The following is a 17,298-nucleotide window of genomic DNA, read 5'->3' as shown; positions in this document are numbered from 1 at the left end:
ATCAGCCACAACAGAGAGAAGTTTAATCTGCACACGCCCAAACTGTTGCTTTTCTGTCCGTCATAATCTTTTAGTGTTCTTTTTTAATGTGTGGCTTATCTTTCATTGCCTTGATGTCAGACAGGCTCATCAGGTTTGCTTTCGCACCAGTTTCCAGTTTCATAGTTATTACTGTCCCGTGAATAGGGATGGGTACCGAGAACCGGTACTAAGTCAATATTGATTGGACGGTATCGGTATACCGTTAAGCCGCTGGACAAACGGTGCTGCTATCGGTATATCTGTTACGTCTACTTCCTTAGTTTAACTTTAAACCATTCTGGTTGGTTGGGAACCCTCATCCCGTGTGATGTATCCGGTTTGAGACCCCTCTGATTGGCCACTGTAAATGCCACTCCTCATCTCTCTCAACAGCGCTCTTATTATTGTTGTGAGACTCCCGCAGGCATGGCGGACAGAGCGAAGTGATCCAAGGTCTGGGTGCACTTTAAACAATGTAGTGGCGATAGTGCAAGGTGCAATCTATGTACTCACTTAGTTGCTTGTAAATAAGCAACTTAATGAAGCATCTGCAACCGAGACACTCACTGAATCTAAAACGGTGCTAGCGATACTGCTAGTGCTAATAGGGCTAATAGTGCTAGCGGGCTTCAGCCACGCCGTGTGTAAATGTGACCTGAGCGAAGGCTCGCAGGCAGGTTAGCTGCTGGCACGGGTAATATGTTTTGTTTACCTGGGTGCAGTCTTGCAGGCACATCGCCTTGTCTTTTTTTTGTTTATTAACACTGAATTATTGAAAAGTATCGATAAGAGTATCGAAAAATACCGATACCGATAAGCAGTACCGGTACCGGTATCGATAAAATCCTAACGATACCCATCCCTACCCGTGAATCATCAGTGGAGCTATCCATTTGTCTTCTCTGATTGCATTAACCTCTCTTTGCTCAGCTTCACAGTTCACCATGCCAACACAAAATGTCTCACTTAAATCATCGTCTTCCACTATGTTTACAGACTTTCCTTTCTTCCTCTCTTTTCCTTTTGAGAAGCACTTCTTAGCAACATGGTTCTGGCCCTGGCAATTAGAGCACTGCTTAGCAACACGGTTCTGGCCCTGGCAATTAGAGCACTGCTTAGCAAAAGCCGGACACTGTCGTGGTTTGTGCTTCGAGCCGCAGCGCTTACAGCTGATTGTCCCTTCTTCCGGCCGCTGCGTAGGCTGCGTCTGAGCGCGCCATGTGCCTCGGCTGGAGACCGCACCAACTGCTGCGCCATCACTCACGTTAGCCGCGCCCGCCATCTCGCTGAGAGTCCTGACGTGCATTTGGGACAGCTCACCTGCATGGCAGATGTTTATAGCTACTTCACACGTCAGCTCCGTTTCCCTTAGCAGCCTTTCTCTGACCTTTCTATCCTCCACGCCCAAAAGGATCTGGTCCCGTATCGTGGAGTCCCTCAGCGTAGCAAAGTTGCATGGCTGTGCTTTTAGCTTCAGGTCAGTCAGAAAGCTATCAAAAGGCTCATGCTGCTGCACACGGGAACGGAATACATACCTCTCGTATGTTCCCGTCTTTCTGGGAGAGCAGGGGCATCAAAGCACTTCATCCAGTTTGTCTTTATCAGCCTGCTCTTCATACACAAAGGTATTGTCCACTTCCATCGCCTGTGGGCCTGGTAACGTTAGCAGTAGCGCTACCTTCTAGCATCCGGCTTGGTCTCCAGTCCCATGGCCGTGATGTAAAGCTGGAACTGCTGCTTGAAGGTCCGCCAGTTGCTGTGGACATTTCCCGAAGGTTTTAGCGTCTCCGGTGGCTTTAATGAATCCATGTCGCTTGTCACAACTCCTCCCTTCATGTGTTTTTATTTTTCTTCATAATTTACTCCTCGTACCATGTTTTGTTTGTTGGTCTATTAATGAACTGACTCGTGCTCCGTGCTTAAGTGTTAGCCACGTTTAATCAAGAGGTCTTGTTCTGGTCCTTTCACTTACATCATGATTTAAACATAGATCTCAACTATGTGGCGACACCTTGTGGTAGGAGTGTGTATCTATCTAATCAACACAGACACCACACATGATTCTTTTCCAATTACAGTAGATTTATTTAAAGAGAGTAACTCAATTGTGATATCAGTTCATCAGTAATGTGTGTGTAGTGTACGGGTGTGTGATGTGTCAGCAGGGCCGGACCGGGACCATAGGTCAGGCTGGGATTTATACACCCAGCCCACTACCAGTTTGTTTGGGGGCGTTTTGCTGGATGTGTCGTCAACATCTACAGCGTTGCTGCCCATAGTGATAGCCCTACAGTTTGAATCTACTTAAACAGAAACATATGGATATAGGATATTGTTTTAAAAAAGTGTGCATATGTATTTGGGAACCTTTCCATGTGAGCATGTTTTATTTGGGGGTGGACCTCTAATCCTATAGGGGGGTCCGGGGGCATGCTCCCTCGTTTTTTATTTTGGAGATAAATGCATCAATCTGGTGCACTTCGAGGCTGCTGATATCAGCTCTGCTTGCTCTCAGGAAATATGCATCTGCCCTATCTCGATGCAACCCGCTCCTTTCATGCTCTTCCATTCTCTTCCATTCTCTGGTGAACATGCTTCCATGCCTCCTTTCACAAAAGCATTGTCACCGGCAGGAGACATGAGACACAGCGAGCAACACAGAGAGTGCGATGATTCACAGTAAGTTAACCACTTTCTATTTGTCCCATCCTTGCTGTGGAAGACTTTGGGAATGGCTTTCTTGGAAGTTTGTTGTGGGTGGCCTCTGTGTCAACTTCCTGTGCATCTCTTTTGCTGTCTTTCTCCTCAGTTGCAATGTCCCTTGTGCTGGACCCTGAATCTTCACTTGTGTTGTCGACCTCCTCAGCGTCTGCTGGTACTGAATAAGAGCCAGCATTGAGATTAAACTGTGATCAATAACTACGAAGTAACTTATTGAGAGAACATGAACATACATACTGTTGTCATTACATTTCCTTTGGTTTTGTTCAGTGTTTTCATAGCCTATTGAAACAGTTTCCTCTGTACCTGCCATTTCTGTCCACTGAGCTCAGTTCATGAGAACTAGAGAGTTCTCATGAACTGAGCCCCTATTGCCTCCAGTCACACAGAGCCTGCCACCCTACTTCCGGTCCATGGGACCTTATTTCGGAAAAAGTATGTATTGAAGTCAATGGAGAGAGAAAACGTATCGTTCGATCCCGTTTGAATTGTGCAATGACTTACACATATGATGTTTGTCCATTTAAAAAATCATTTCCATGTCAAAAAGGTCACAGTTTGTCGTAAAACTGTTGAAATATGAGACTATGAAAAATACGCAACTAGAAAGACTACAAATCCCAGAGTCCCGGTCCCGCATGCTGGCTTTTACAGAACCGACTAACTCCCCTTGTGTGTATGTACAGCTCTCAACGTGCCCAGACTTGGAGTGATTTTCACCTCTTTTAATACTTTCCGCCTCGTTCTGAAAGAAAGAAGTGAAATGTGCCAACGTGACGGCCTCTGGGTGTGTGGTGCGAGATGGAGATGTAGTTCATTGAGCGGTTTCACACAAACAAAGTGTTACCTCACAGTTTTAGGACACATTTTTATTTTTTTAACTTTCAAAATTATCTTTTAAATTGACAAACATCATCTGTGTAATTCATTGCACAATTCAAACGGGATCGAAAGATAATCTTTCTCTCTCCATTGACTTCAATACATACTTTTTCCGAGTGAGTTTCTGGAAGCTACCTCACCCTGTCATCTGATCTGATGACAGCACGGAGGCTCCTCCCCTCCACCTGAACAACAGGTGAGCTCCTGTTACTGCTGCGTACAAGGCCCGTCAGTAAACACAGTCTCACTGCTCAGGGTTAACACCTCTATCATCACAGAGTCTGGAGGAAATGCATTTTTTCAAAATAAAAGACTAAATAATAACATGTGTGACCTTTCCTCCTGTCACTCCCTCAGGTTCACAGCAGCCTGGGGCGCTCAGGTTTACAGCAGCACCTGAAGGCAGCACGCAGACAGCAGAGATGCCGTAATGAGAGGACACTCACTATGCTAATGTGCTAACGCTAGCTGAGTGCTACCTGGCAGCAGCGTGGACTTTACTTCGCTCCTTTTGAAACACACTCACTCAAGTTTCCCACTTCCTGTCCAGCTGTGCATCCTCCGGTCCTCAGAGAGTGAGCGCTCTGCAACAGGAGAACACACACACACACACACACACACACACACACACACACACACACACACACACACACACACACACACACACACACACACACACACACACACCTCTCTGACTGCAGACACTCTTCACTCTTCATCCTCAGAGACAGCTGATCACACTGACTGAAGACTGTCTTAGTCATACTTACAGTTCTAGGTATTATTTGTAGTTCCTAGTTATAGTGACTAGTTGTAGTTGTAGTTCTAGTTCTAGTTCTAGTTGTAGTTCTAGTGACTACTTGTAGTTCTAGTTGTGGTTCTAGTTGTAGTTCTAGTGACTAGTTGTAGTTCTAGTTGTAGTTCTAGTGACTAGTTGTAGTTCTAGTTGTAGTTCTAGTTGTGGTTGTAGTTCTAGTTGTAGTTCTAGTGACTAGTTGTAGTTCTAGTTGTAGTTCTAGTTGTGGTTCTAGTTGTAGTTCTAGTTCTAGCAGTAGTGACAGAGTGAGGATGCCGGTTGAGATCCCGGACGACTCAGCCTTCTCGTCCTTCAGGGACCAGGTCCTGAGTCCTGAGGGCTGGAGCAGCAGGTACTCTGTGGGGGGGGTGACGGTGTGGTGCCGAGAGGAAGAGACCACCACCGTGCAGAAGCTCAAGGTCAGAGTTTTTATAGCATTTATTAACATGTATTAACATTTATAATAACTGTTTTATATTCTCAGTTTATTATTTATACTTTTTGTCCGGTTTTATTATTTTATCAAACATTTTTAATATTTTAATTGTTTTAATCCAGCTTTGTGCGTCATTCTTTAGTGTCCCCTGGTCTCCAGCTGTGTGCGTCATTCTTTAGTGTCCCCTGGTCTCTCAGCTGTGTGCGTCATTCTTTGGTGTCCCCTGGTCTCCAGCTGTGTGCGTCGCTCTTTAGTGTCCCCTGGTCTCCAGCTGTGTGCGTCACTCTTTAGTGTCCCCTGGTCTCCAGCTGTGTGCGTCACTCTTTAGTGTCCCCTGGTCTCCCAGCTGTGTGCGTCACTCTTTAGTGTCCCCTGCTCTCCCAGCTTTGTGCGTCACTCTTTAGTGTCCCCTGGTCTCCAGCTGTGTGCGTCACTCTTTAGTGTCCCCTGGTCTCCAGCTGTGTGCGTCACTCTTTAGTGTCCCCTGGTCTCCCAGCTGTGTGCGTCACTCTTTAGTGTCCCCTGCTCTCCCAGCTTTGTGCGTCACTCTTTAGTGTCCCCTGGTCTCCAGCTGTGTGCATCACTCTTTAGTGTCCCTTGGTCTCCAGCTGTGTGTGTCACTCTTTAGTGTCCCCTGGTCTCCAGCTGTGTGCATCACTCTTTAGTGTCCCCTGGTCTCCAGCTATGTGTGTCACTCTTTAGTGTCCCCTGCTCTCCAGCTGTGTGCATCACTCTTTAGTGTCCCCTGGTCTCCAGCTGTGTGCATCACTCTTTAGTGTCCCCTGGTCTCCAGCTGTGTGTGTCACTCTTTAGTGTCCCCTGGTCTTTAGTGTCTGTAGTCTCTGTGTGTGTGTGTGTGTGTGTGTGTGTGTGTGTGTGTGTGTGTGTGTGTGTGTGTGTGTGTGTGTGTGTGTGTGTGTGTGTGTGTGTGTGTGTGTGTGTGTGTGTGTGTGTGTGTGTGTGTGTGTGTGTAATGTATGTATGTGTAGTGTGTGTATTATTCATCTTCAATATGAATAATGCATCACTCTTCAGAGAGGGTTTGACCCCAGACTGACCACAGGAAGTGAAACACCACAGGAAGTGAAACACCACAGGAAGTCACTTCTTCTTCTTCTTGTTCTTCTTCGGTCCACCTGCTTGTTTCACCATGCGGTTCCTATGAATGGTTGAAATGGTTCTCCCTTCCTCCCGGGCCGTCCTAATGAGTGAAAGAACCCTGAGGAACATTCATTATGTCTCAGGCGTCTGAGCTGAGCAGCTCTTCAGAGAGACGAGGGACAGACATGACGCCAGAGACATCAAGCTCCTTATGAAAGATTAACGAGACGCTGATTGAGTTACACGGAGCGTCTGACCTCAGTATCTGGTGATCAGAGCGGATCACATGACCTACAGAGCGGATCACATGACCTACAGAGCGGATCACATGACCTACAGAGCGGATCACATGATCTACAGAGCGGATCACATGATCTACAGAGCGGATCACATGACCTACAGAGCGGATCACATGACCTACAGAGCGGATCACATGACCTACAGAGCGGATCACATGACCTGCTGTCAGAGGGACTACAAAGTGTCCACACTCCGCACCATCAATCAATCAATCAATCAATCAATCAATCAATCAATCAATCAATCAATCAATCAATCAATCAATCAATGTTTATTTATATAGCCCAATATCACAAATGTTACATTTGTCTCAGTGGACTTCACAGTTTGTACAGAATATCAGTATGACAATACGACACCCTCTGTCCTCAGACCCTCTGTCCTTAGACCCTCTGTCCTTAGACCCTCACATCGTACAAGGAAACACTTCCAGAGAAACCCCACAGCTTAAAGGGGAACATGGGAGAAACCTCAGGGAGAGCAACAGAGGAGGGATCCCTCTCCCAGGACGGACAGACGTGCAATAGATGCCGTGTGTAAATTGAAAAGATAATACATTTGCAACATAGGTAGTCCAAATGTTTTGAAATGCATGTGTGTATAATAAGAAGATGAATCCACGAGGATATCCATCCAGGACTTATGATCCAGGACCACAGCCACGACTCAAGATCCAGGACTCGCGATCCATGACACAGGACCGCAGGATCATCCATGACTCCGGATCCCCGGCGTATATAGACACCAAAAAGAAAGACATTTGGGGAAGCTGGGTTAATCGGAACATGAGAGTACACAGGTATAGACAGAGAGAAGGAAGAAGTAAGATGTCCCCCGACAAACTAAGCCTATATCAGCAAAACTAGGGGCTGAATCTAATCAGCCCTAACTATAAGCTTTATCAAAAAGGAAAGTCTTAAGCGCACTCTTAAAAACGGATAGGGTGTCTGCCGTCCGAACACAAACTGGAAGCTGATTCCACAAAAGTGGAGCTTGATAAGAAAAGGCTCTGGCTCCCATTGTACTTTTAGAGACTCTAGGAACAACCAACAACCCTGCATTCTTGGAACGCAATGCCCTAGTAGGACAGTAGGGTATAATGAGTTCTTTAAGGTAAGATGGCGCCTGCCCATTAAGGGCTTTGTAGGCCAGAAGAAGAATTTTAAATTCTATCCTGTGTTCTATAGGGAGCCAGTGTAAGGCAGCCAGAACAGGAGTAATGTGGTCCCTTTTCCTAACTCTGGTTAGCGCGCCACAGCTTGTTTTGAATAATGTCATCACTCAGAACTACATTTCTGATTTTCGTCTTTCTTCTTTTTTACTTATGGTCTCATAACTATGTGTACATCATTGTGACATCCCTGTAGCCTACATATACTGATAGCTTAGCTTGGTCTGAAGAGAAACATGTATATGACTCGATTATGCAGCACAGGGTTCATGCTTTAATAGCATTTCTACAACAAAAGCCCAGGCGAGCCAAACACATGAGAACACTGTTAGCTTAGCATTAGCTAACAGCGTTACCTGATGCTGAGCTAACACTGTTAGCTTCAGGTCTCCGGCTGATCTCTCCTGACTTCCTATTGGTTATTAACGTGTCTCTGTCTCTCAGATGAGGATCGTGTGTAAGGACGTGTCCGCAGAGACGCTGTACGACGTCCTCCACGACACCAGCTACCGCAGGAAGTGGGACAGCAACATGATCGAGACGTACGACATCGGGAGGCTGACCGCCAACACCGACGTGGGATACTACTCCTGTAGGTCTGACACTGCCCCCACAGGAGGAAAGCGTCACTGCATGCTAATGTGTGTGTGTGTGTGTGTGTGTGTGTGTGTGTGTGTGTGTGTGTGTGTGTGTGTGTGTGTGTGTGTGTGTGTGTGTGTGTGTGTGTGTGTGTGTGTGTGTGTGTGTGTGTGTGTGTGTGTGTGTGTGTGTGTGTGTGTGTAGGGAGGTGTCCCAGTCCTCTGAAGAACAGGGACTTTGTGACGATGAGGTCTTGGCTTCCTCTGGGGAGCGACTTCCTGATCATCAACTACTCAGTCAAACACCCGGTGAGACAACAACACATCTGGAATAAACAACAACACACACGTCTATAATAAACAACAACACACACCTCTATAATAAACAACAACACACACGTCTATAATAAACAACAACACACACGTCTATAATAAAAAACAACACACACGTCTTTAATAAACAACAACACACACGTCTATAATAAACAACAACACACACGTCTATAATAAACAACAACACACACGTCTATAATAAACAACAACACACACCTCTATAATAAACAACAACACACACCTCTATAATAAACAACAACACACACGTCTATAATAAACAACAACACACACCTCTATAATAAACAACAACACACACCTCTATAATAAACAACAACACACACCTCTATAATAAACAACAACACACACGTCTATAATAAACAACAACACACACGTCTATCATAAACAACAACACACACGTCTATCATAAACAACAACACACACGTCTATCATAAACAACAACACACACGTCTTTAATAAACAACAACAGAAACGTCTATAATAAACAACAACACACACGTCTATAATAAACAACAACAACACATCCGTCTTTAATAAACAACAACACACACGTCTATAATAAACAACAACACACACGTCTATAATAAACAACAACACACACGTCTTTAATAAACAACAACACACACGTCTATAATAAACAACAACACACACGTCTTTAATAAACAACAACACACACACATCTTTAATAAACAACAACACACACCTCTATAATAAACAACAACACACACCTCTATAATAAACAACAACACAGACCTCTATAATAAACAACAACACACACATCTTTAATAAACAACAACACACACGTCTATAATAAACAACAACACACACGTCTTTAATAAACAACAACACACACACATCTTTAATAAACAACAACACACACCTCTATAATAAACAACAACACACACCTCTATAATAAACAACAACACACACGTCTTTAATAAACAACAACACACACGTCTATAATAAACAACACACACGTCTTTAATAAACAACAACACATGTCTATAATAAACAACAACACACACGTCTATAATAAACAACAACACACACGTCTATCATAAACAACAACACACACGTCTATCATAAACAACAACACACACGTCTATCATAAACAACAACACACACGTCTATCATAAACAACAACACACACGTCTATCATAAACAACAACACACACGTCTATCATAAACAACACACACGTCTATAATAAACAACAACACACACGTCTATCATAAACAACAACACACACGTCTTTAATAAACAACAACAGAAACGTCTATAATAAACAACAACACACACGTCTATAATAAACAACAACAACACATACGTCTTTAATAAACAACAACACACACGTCTATAATAAACAACAACACACACGTCTATAATAAACAACAACAGAAACGTCTATAATAAACAACAACACACACGTCTATAATAAACAACAACAACACATACGTCTTTAATAAACAACAACACACACGTCTATAATAAACAACAACACACACGTCTATAATAAACAACAACACACACGTCTATAATAAACAACAACACACACGTCTATAATAAACAACAACACACACGTCTATAATAAACAACAACACACACGTCTTTAATAAACAACAACACACACGTCTATAATAAACAACAACACACACGTCTATAATAAACAACAACACACACGTCTTTAATAAACAACAACACACACGTCTATCATAAACAACAACACACACGTCTTTAATAAACAACAACACATGTCTATAATAAACAACAACACACACGTCTATCATAAACAACAACACACACGTCTTTAATAAACAACAACACACCTCTATAATAAACAACAACACACACGTCTATAATAAACAACAACACACACGTCTATAATAAACAACAACACACACGTCTATAATAAACAACAACACACACGTCTATAATAAACAACAACACACACGTCTATAATAAACAACAACACACACGTCTATAATAAACAACAACACACACCTCTATAATAAACAACAACACACACGTCTTTAATAAACAACAACACACACGTCTATAATAAACAACACACACGTCTTTAATAAACAACAACACATGTCTATAATAAACAACAACACACACCTCTATAATAAACAACAACACACACGTCTTTAATAAACAACAACACACACGTCTATAATAAACAACAACACACACGTCTTTAATAAACAACAACACACACGTCTATAATAAACAACAACACACACGTCTTTAATAAACAACAACACACACACATCTTTAATAAACAACAACACACACCTCTATAATAAACAACAACACACACCTCTATAATAAACAACAACACACACGTCTATAATAAACAACAACACACACCTCTATAATAAACAACAACACACACCTCTATAATAAACAACAACACACACCTCTATAATAAACAACAACACACACCTCTATAATAAACAACAACACACACCTCTATAATAAACAACAACACACACGTCTATAATAAACAACAACACACACGTCTATAATAAACAACAACACACACGTCTATCATAAACAACAACACACACGTCTATCATAAACAACAACACACACGTCTATCATAAACAACAACACACACGTCTTTAATAAACAACAACAGAAACGTCTATAATAAACAACAACACACACGTCTATAATAAACAACAACAACACATACGTCTTTAATAAACAACAACACACACGTCTATAATAAACAACAACACACACGTCTATAATAAACAACAACAGAAACGTCTATAATAAACAACAACACACACGTCTATAATAAACAACAACAACACATACGTCTTTAATAAACAACAACACACACGTCTATAATAAACAACAACACACACGTCTATAATAAACAACAACACACACCTCTATAATAAACAACAACACACACCTCTATAATAAACAACAACACACACCTCTATAATAAACAACAACACACACGTCTATAATAAACAACAACACACACGTCTATAATAAACAACAACACACACGTCTATCATAAACAACAACACACACGTCTATAATAAACAACAACACACACGTCTATCATAAACAACAACACACACGTCTATCATAAACAACAACACACACGTCTTTAATAAACAACAACAGAAACGTCTATAATAAACAACAACACACACGTCTATAATAAACAACAACAACACATACGTCTTTAATAAACAACAACACACACGTCTATAATAAACAACAACACACACGTCTATAATAAACAACAACAGAAACGTCTATAATAAACAACAACACACACGTCTATAATAAACAACAACAACACATACGTCTTTAATAAACAACAACACACACGTCTATAATAAACAACAACACACACGTCTATAATAAACAACAACACACACCTCTATAATAAACAACAACACACATGTCTATCATAAACAACAACACACACGTCTATAATAAACAACAACACACACGTCTATAATAAACAACAACACACACGTCTATAATAAACAACAACACACACGTCTATAATAAACAACAACACACAGCTCTATAATAAACAACAACACACATGTGTATAATAAACAACAACACACACGTCTATAATAAACAACAACACACACCTCTATAATAAACAACAACACACACCTCTATAATAAACAACAACACACACGTCTATAATAAACAACAACACACACCTCTATAATAAACAACAACACACATGTGTATAATAAACAACAACACACACGTCTATAATAAACAACAACACACACGTCTTTAATAAACAACAACACACACGTCTATCATAAACAACAACACACACGTCTTTAATAAACAACAACACATGTCTATAATAAACAACAACACACACCTCTATAATAAACAACAACACACACGTCTTTAATAAACAACACACACGTCTATAATAAACAACACACACGTATTTAATAAACAACAACACATGTCTATAATAAACAACAACACACACCTCTATAATAAACAACAACACACACGTCTTTAATAAACAACAACACACACGTCTATAATAAACAACAACACACACGTCTTTAATAAACAACAACACACACGTCTATAATAAACAACAACACACACGTCTATAATAAACAACACACACGTATTTAATAAACAACAACACATGTCTATAATAAACAACAACACACACCTCTATAATAAACAACAACACACACGTCTTTAATAAACAACAACACACACGTCTATAATAAACAACAACACATCTGGAATAAACAACAACACACACGTCTATAATAAAAAACAATACACACGTCTATCATAAACAACAACACACACGTCTTTAATAAACGATAACTGTCCTCAGGACCACCCCCCTAAGAAGGACTTTGTGCGGGCAGTGTCCCTGCTGACGGGGTATCTGATCCAGTCTAACGGACCCAGCAGCTCCACCCTCTACTACCTGACCCAGATGGACCCCAAAGGTGGGACCCCACAGAACCTCTGATGTACCCAGTCAATCAGGAACCAGTGGAGCCACTTGATAACCCTTTCTGTATAGACCACACTTCACACTTATCCTCTCTACCTGAACGAGTTCCTCTAATGTTCCTTTTTATATAACCGTGTTCTATTTCCTTCGTCTCTCTCGACACTTTGTTGTAACAACGTAAAAGTTCCCTCTGTGGGACGAAAAAAAGGATCTGATCCTGGATCTGATCCTGGTTCTGATCCTGGTTATGATCCAATATCTGGTTCTGATCCTGGTTCTGATCCTGGTTCTGATCCTGGATCTGATCCTGGTTCTGATCCTGGTTCTGTTGTCTCTGCAGGTTCGTTACCTAAGTGGGTCGTGAACAGAGCGTCTCAGTTGGTGGCCCCGAAGGTAAAGTCTTCTTCTGTGGTTTGAATACGTTGTACTGTAACCTGAGGCCTGTACTACGAAGCAGAATGTTCTCTTAGCGGCTAACTTCAGGGAGACTCTGGGTTTCCGGTCCTACGAAGCTGGTTCTCTTTTTAGCAGGCTAGATCTCCATGGTAACTGATGCTGAGCGGCTAACCTGCCCCGGAGCAGGTTAGGTTGCAGGCTAAGAGCTCAACTCAGTGAAAGCACTGCCTGCTGACCAATCAGAGCTCAGTGTGCGAAGTTTAAAGCGATCAAGTCATATTACAGGAGAAAGGAAATACAGAAAAGCTGCCGTTGCAGGAAAGACGGCCGGCAGAAATCAGCGACTGTGTGAACGTGAACATTAATAGAATATCACCTCCCATCTTCAGAGCAATCTGACTATTAGAACATTAGCGTTAAGAAAGCTTTCTTAAATATCTGCCACAACATAAGTAACCGGATCAGAGTAACATTAAGTACAGTCCGCGGCATATCACATCATAATGTATCATCTCCTTATCTGAGTCAGCTGAGCCGTATCTGGCCGTGCAACACTCACAGTGTCACATACTGGATGCAGAAGGATTATTTGAAGCAACACATTAAGTTGAGGAAACACTCGAGTCAAATGTAATGAAAGTCAGATGGTGTCTTAGACGGGGCAGTGATATCATAAACCTGTTCATGTACGCATTCAAACACTTGTTCTGTTACCAGCTGTGTTCACCTTGCAGGTGCAGCTATGTGGCTTTGATCCTGGATCAAGTGTTTAAGTCATGGATGTTTAAAGTTTAACTTCTTCATATGTCTAATATTATAGTTGACTTTTCATTCAGGAAGTATGACGCTGCGCTGTCAGTACGCTTCTCCATGTTTGTGATTGGTCGAATGCTCCAGATACCACCCCTTTCATGTGAACGCTCCTAACTAGATAGGACACGGCTGGCTTGAGCGATCCACTTGATAACCAGCGTCGTAGGACCGTTTAGCGAGAGCGCGTATGTTTTGGATTAGACCAACCGGCTAACTCAAACATATCCAGGTTAGGTTGAACCAGCTTCGTAGTACAGGCCTCTGGTGTGATGACCTCTCCTGTCCTCTCGTCTTCTCTCCTGTCCCCTCCTGTCTTCTCCTGTCCCTCATGTCCCCCTCGTCCTTTCGTCCTCAGGCCATGCGCAGGATCTACAAGGCGTCCCTGAAGTACCCGGACTGGAAGAGGAGACATGGTCCTGGTCTTCGACCCTGGCTGTTCCCGGACCAGAGCGTCCTCCCCGGCGTCTCCTCGGAGCGTCTGTCCCTGCAGCGCTGCGACTCTCTGCAGAACATCGACGAGAGCTCCGCCAGCGAGGAGAGGACGGAGAGGACGGGGGACGAGAGAACCAACCACAGCGACGAGGACGACTGAGACCCCGTCCGTCCCCCGAGAGGAGAGGAGAGGACGGAGAGGACGGAGAGGATGGGGTACCATCTGAGACCCCCATCTGTCCCCCGGATCAGGACTGTCTCTGCAGCGAGGGCCCTCTTATTCTTCTCCATCACCTGCTACAGAAGTAAAGAAAGGAAGCAGGAAATCTGAATCTTGCGCTGAGCACCAGAGAGGAGGACATATCCTCGTGTCCTCTCGTGTCCTGTCCTGTCCTCTCTTGTGCTCTTGTGTCCTCTCCTGTCCTCTCCTATCCTCTCTTTTCCTCTCCTTTCCTCTTGTGTCCTTTCCTGTCCTCTTGTGTCCTCTCGTGTCCTCTCCTGTCCTATCGTGTCCTCTCCTGTCCTCTCCTGTACTCTCCTGTCCTCCCCTGTCCTCTCCTGTCCTTTCTTGTCCTTTCTTGTCCTCTCCTGTCCTCTCCTTTCCTCTCTTATCCTCTCCTGTCCTCTCCTGTACTCTCTTGTCCTCTTGTGTCCTCTCCTGTACTCTCCTTTCCTGTCCTCTCCTGTCCTCTCCTGTCCCCTTGTGTCCTCTCCTGTACTCTCCTGTCCTCTCCTCTCCTGTACTCTCCTGTCCTCTCCTGGGTTAGGGTTAGGGGTTAGGGTTACTCTATTGTCCTCTCCTGTACTCTCCTGTCCTCTCGTGTCCTCTCGTTTCCTCTCCTACCCTCTCCGGTCCTCTCCTGTCCTCTCGTGTCCTCTCGTGTCCTCTCGTGTCCTCTCCTACCCTCTCAGGTCCTCTCCTGTCCTCTTGTGTCCTCTCCTATCCTCTCCTGTCCTCTCGTGTCCTCTCCTATCCTCTCCTGTCCTCTTGTGTCCTCTCCTATCCTCTCCTGTCCTCTCCTGTCCTCTCCTGTCCTCTCCTATCCTCTCCTGTCCTCTCCTGTCCTCTCGTGTCCTCTCCTGTCCTCTCATGTCCTCTCCTGTCCTCTCATGTCCTAAATATCTGTAAATAAAGACGGCACAGATTGAATGTTTAACTTCTAAATAATAATATAATGCCTGAGCAGTTTCCATTAGTAATAATAATAATCTGATCGTCAGATAGGGTTATCAAATACTCAGGTAGAGTACAAGTACCTCAAAGAGTAGAGTACAAGTACCTCAAAGAGTAGAGTACAAGTACCTCAAAGAGTAAAGTACAAGTACTTCGTTATATTCCTCATGAATGTACTAATACTGTGATGAACAGCATGTTATTGATTAGAACAAACAGATCTCTGACCTGAAGAGTCACATCGTCCTGCAGGATAACATCATATACATACATACATACATACATACATACATACATACCTACCTACCTACCTACCTACCTACCTACCTACCTACCTACCTACCTACCTACCTACCTACCTACCTACATACATACATACATAGTGCTTCTCCAGGAGGCTTGTGCCCTGCAGTGCCCTCTGCTGGACAGGTGACTCCACTACAGACGTTATAACCCTTTATTACATGGCTTAGTTGAATACTCGATTCTGATTGGTCAATTCAGAACACGTGACACGTTGTTAATACCGAACAGACAGACCGCTGTCAAGCACTTATTGACCGTTGTTAAGGACGCTCACATCTGCACAAAGAAGTCAGTTCGATTGAACTGTTTACAGTTTGGCTGAAAAGCAAACTGCATGCAGTTTGATTTTCTAACTGACAAGACAAGAGCGACAAGAAAACAGCGGAGAATAACGGAGCAGAAACCCTCCTTTTACGCAGCGGTCCAGACATAGACATCAAACGGCGACACATATTCAGTGTGCAGTTCCTTTGGCTTTAGGGCCGGGATATCTAGATACTCTCCAACGTTTGACATAATGCATTGTGCTACTTTTAAAGCAAGCAGCGATGTTTTCAAATCTGTGATCAAAAAGCTCCTCAAAAGCGCTATGGAAGCAGTTCCTGCCGTTGCTACGTTAGTTCAAACGGTAACAACGGACTATTTCTCTTAGCGGATGCATGTCAATTTAAATCAATACATACAACTATTTTGTAAATCAATAAAATCATTTTCTAAATCCATAAAAGCATTTTAATTAATATTGGGAGTCATGTCGTTACTTTGTTGAGAATGTGGCCGTGTGATGAGCGGGATAATGTGCAGCGACTTGTTCCGACAGGCTGATCAGGATCCTTACATCTATAACAGCTGTTCATTATCTCTCCTTAAAACACTTTCATCATATTTTGGGGTTTTTCATTATTTTAGCTTGTTTTTGTGAAAGTTGTTCAGAAGCTTCGATCTGTGTGTTATAATAAAGATGTGTGTATTAAAACACTGCTGTCTCTTCTATCAGCTCTGCATCTACAGCCCTGTGTTTACACCAGGGGGACTCTTTAAAGTAGAGACGCTACATACTGATATACACATGAACATCAGCAGGAGAGGACTCTTTAAAGTAGAGACACTACATACTGATATACACCTGAACATCAGCAGGAGAGGACTCTTTAAAGTAGAGACACTACATACTGATATACACCTGAACATCAGCAGGAGAGGACTCTTTAAAGTAGAGACACTACATACTGATATACACCTGAACATCAGCAGGAGAGGACTCTTTAAAGTAGAGACACTACATACTGATATACACATGAACATCAGCAGGAGAGGACTCTTTAAA

General features: G+C 42.8%; 1 protein-coding gene across 1 annotated transcript; it reads left to right on the top strand.

The window, feature by feature from the left end:
• The first annotated feature begins 4,623 nt into the window (after positions 1–4,623).
• Positions 4,624–16,949, top strand: stard15 (StAR-related lipid transfer (START) domain containing 15). The gene is made up of 6 exons (XM_079681210.1): positions 4,624–4,839; positions 7,873–8,020; positions 8,212–8,315; positions 12,725–12,842; positions 13,191–13,243; positions 14,415–16,949. The coding sequence occupies exons 1-6, from the start codon at positions 4,693–4,695 to the stop codon at positions 14,649–14,651; spliced, it is 807 nt and encodes a 268-aa protein (XP_079537336.1). The 5' UTR covers positions 4,624–4,692; the 3' UTR covers positions 14,652–16,949.
• The last annotated feature ends 349 nt before the right edge of the window (positions 16,950–17,298 follow it).

Source organism: Notothenia rossii (assembly GCF_949606895.1).
Source record: "Notothenia rossii genome assembly, chromosome: 1".
Taxonomy (NCBI): Eukaryota; Metazoa; Chordata; class Actinopteri; order Perciformes; family Nototheniidae; genus Notothenia; species Notothenia rossii.
Note: the sequence above shows the minus strand (reverse complement) of the source record. Positions and strands in the feature narration are given on the sequence as shown.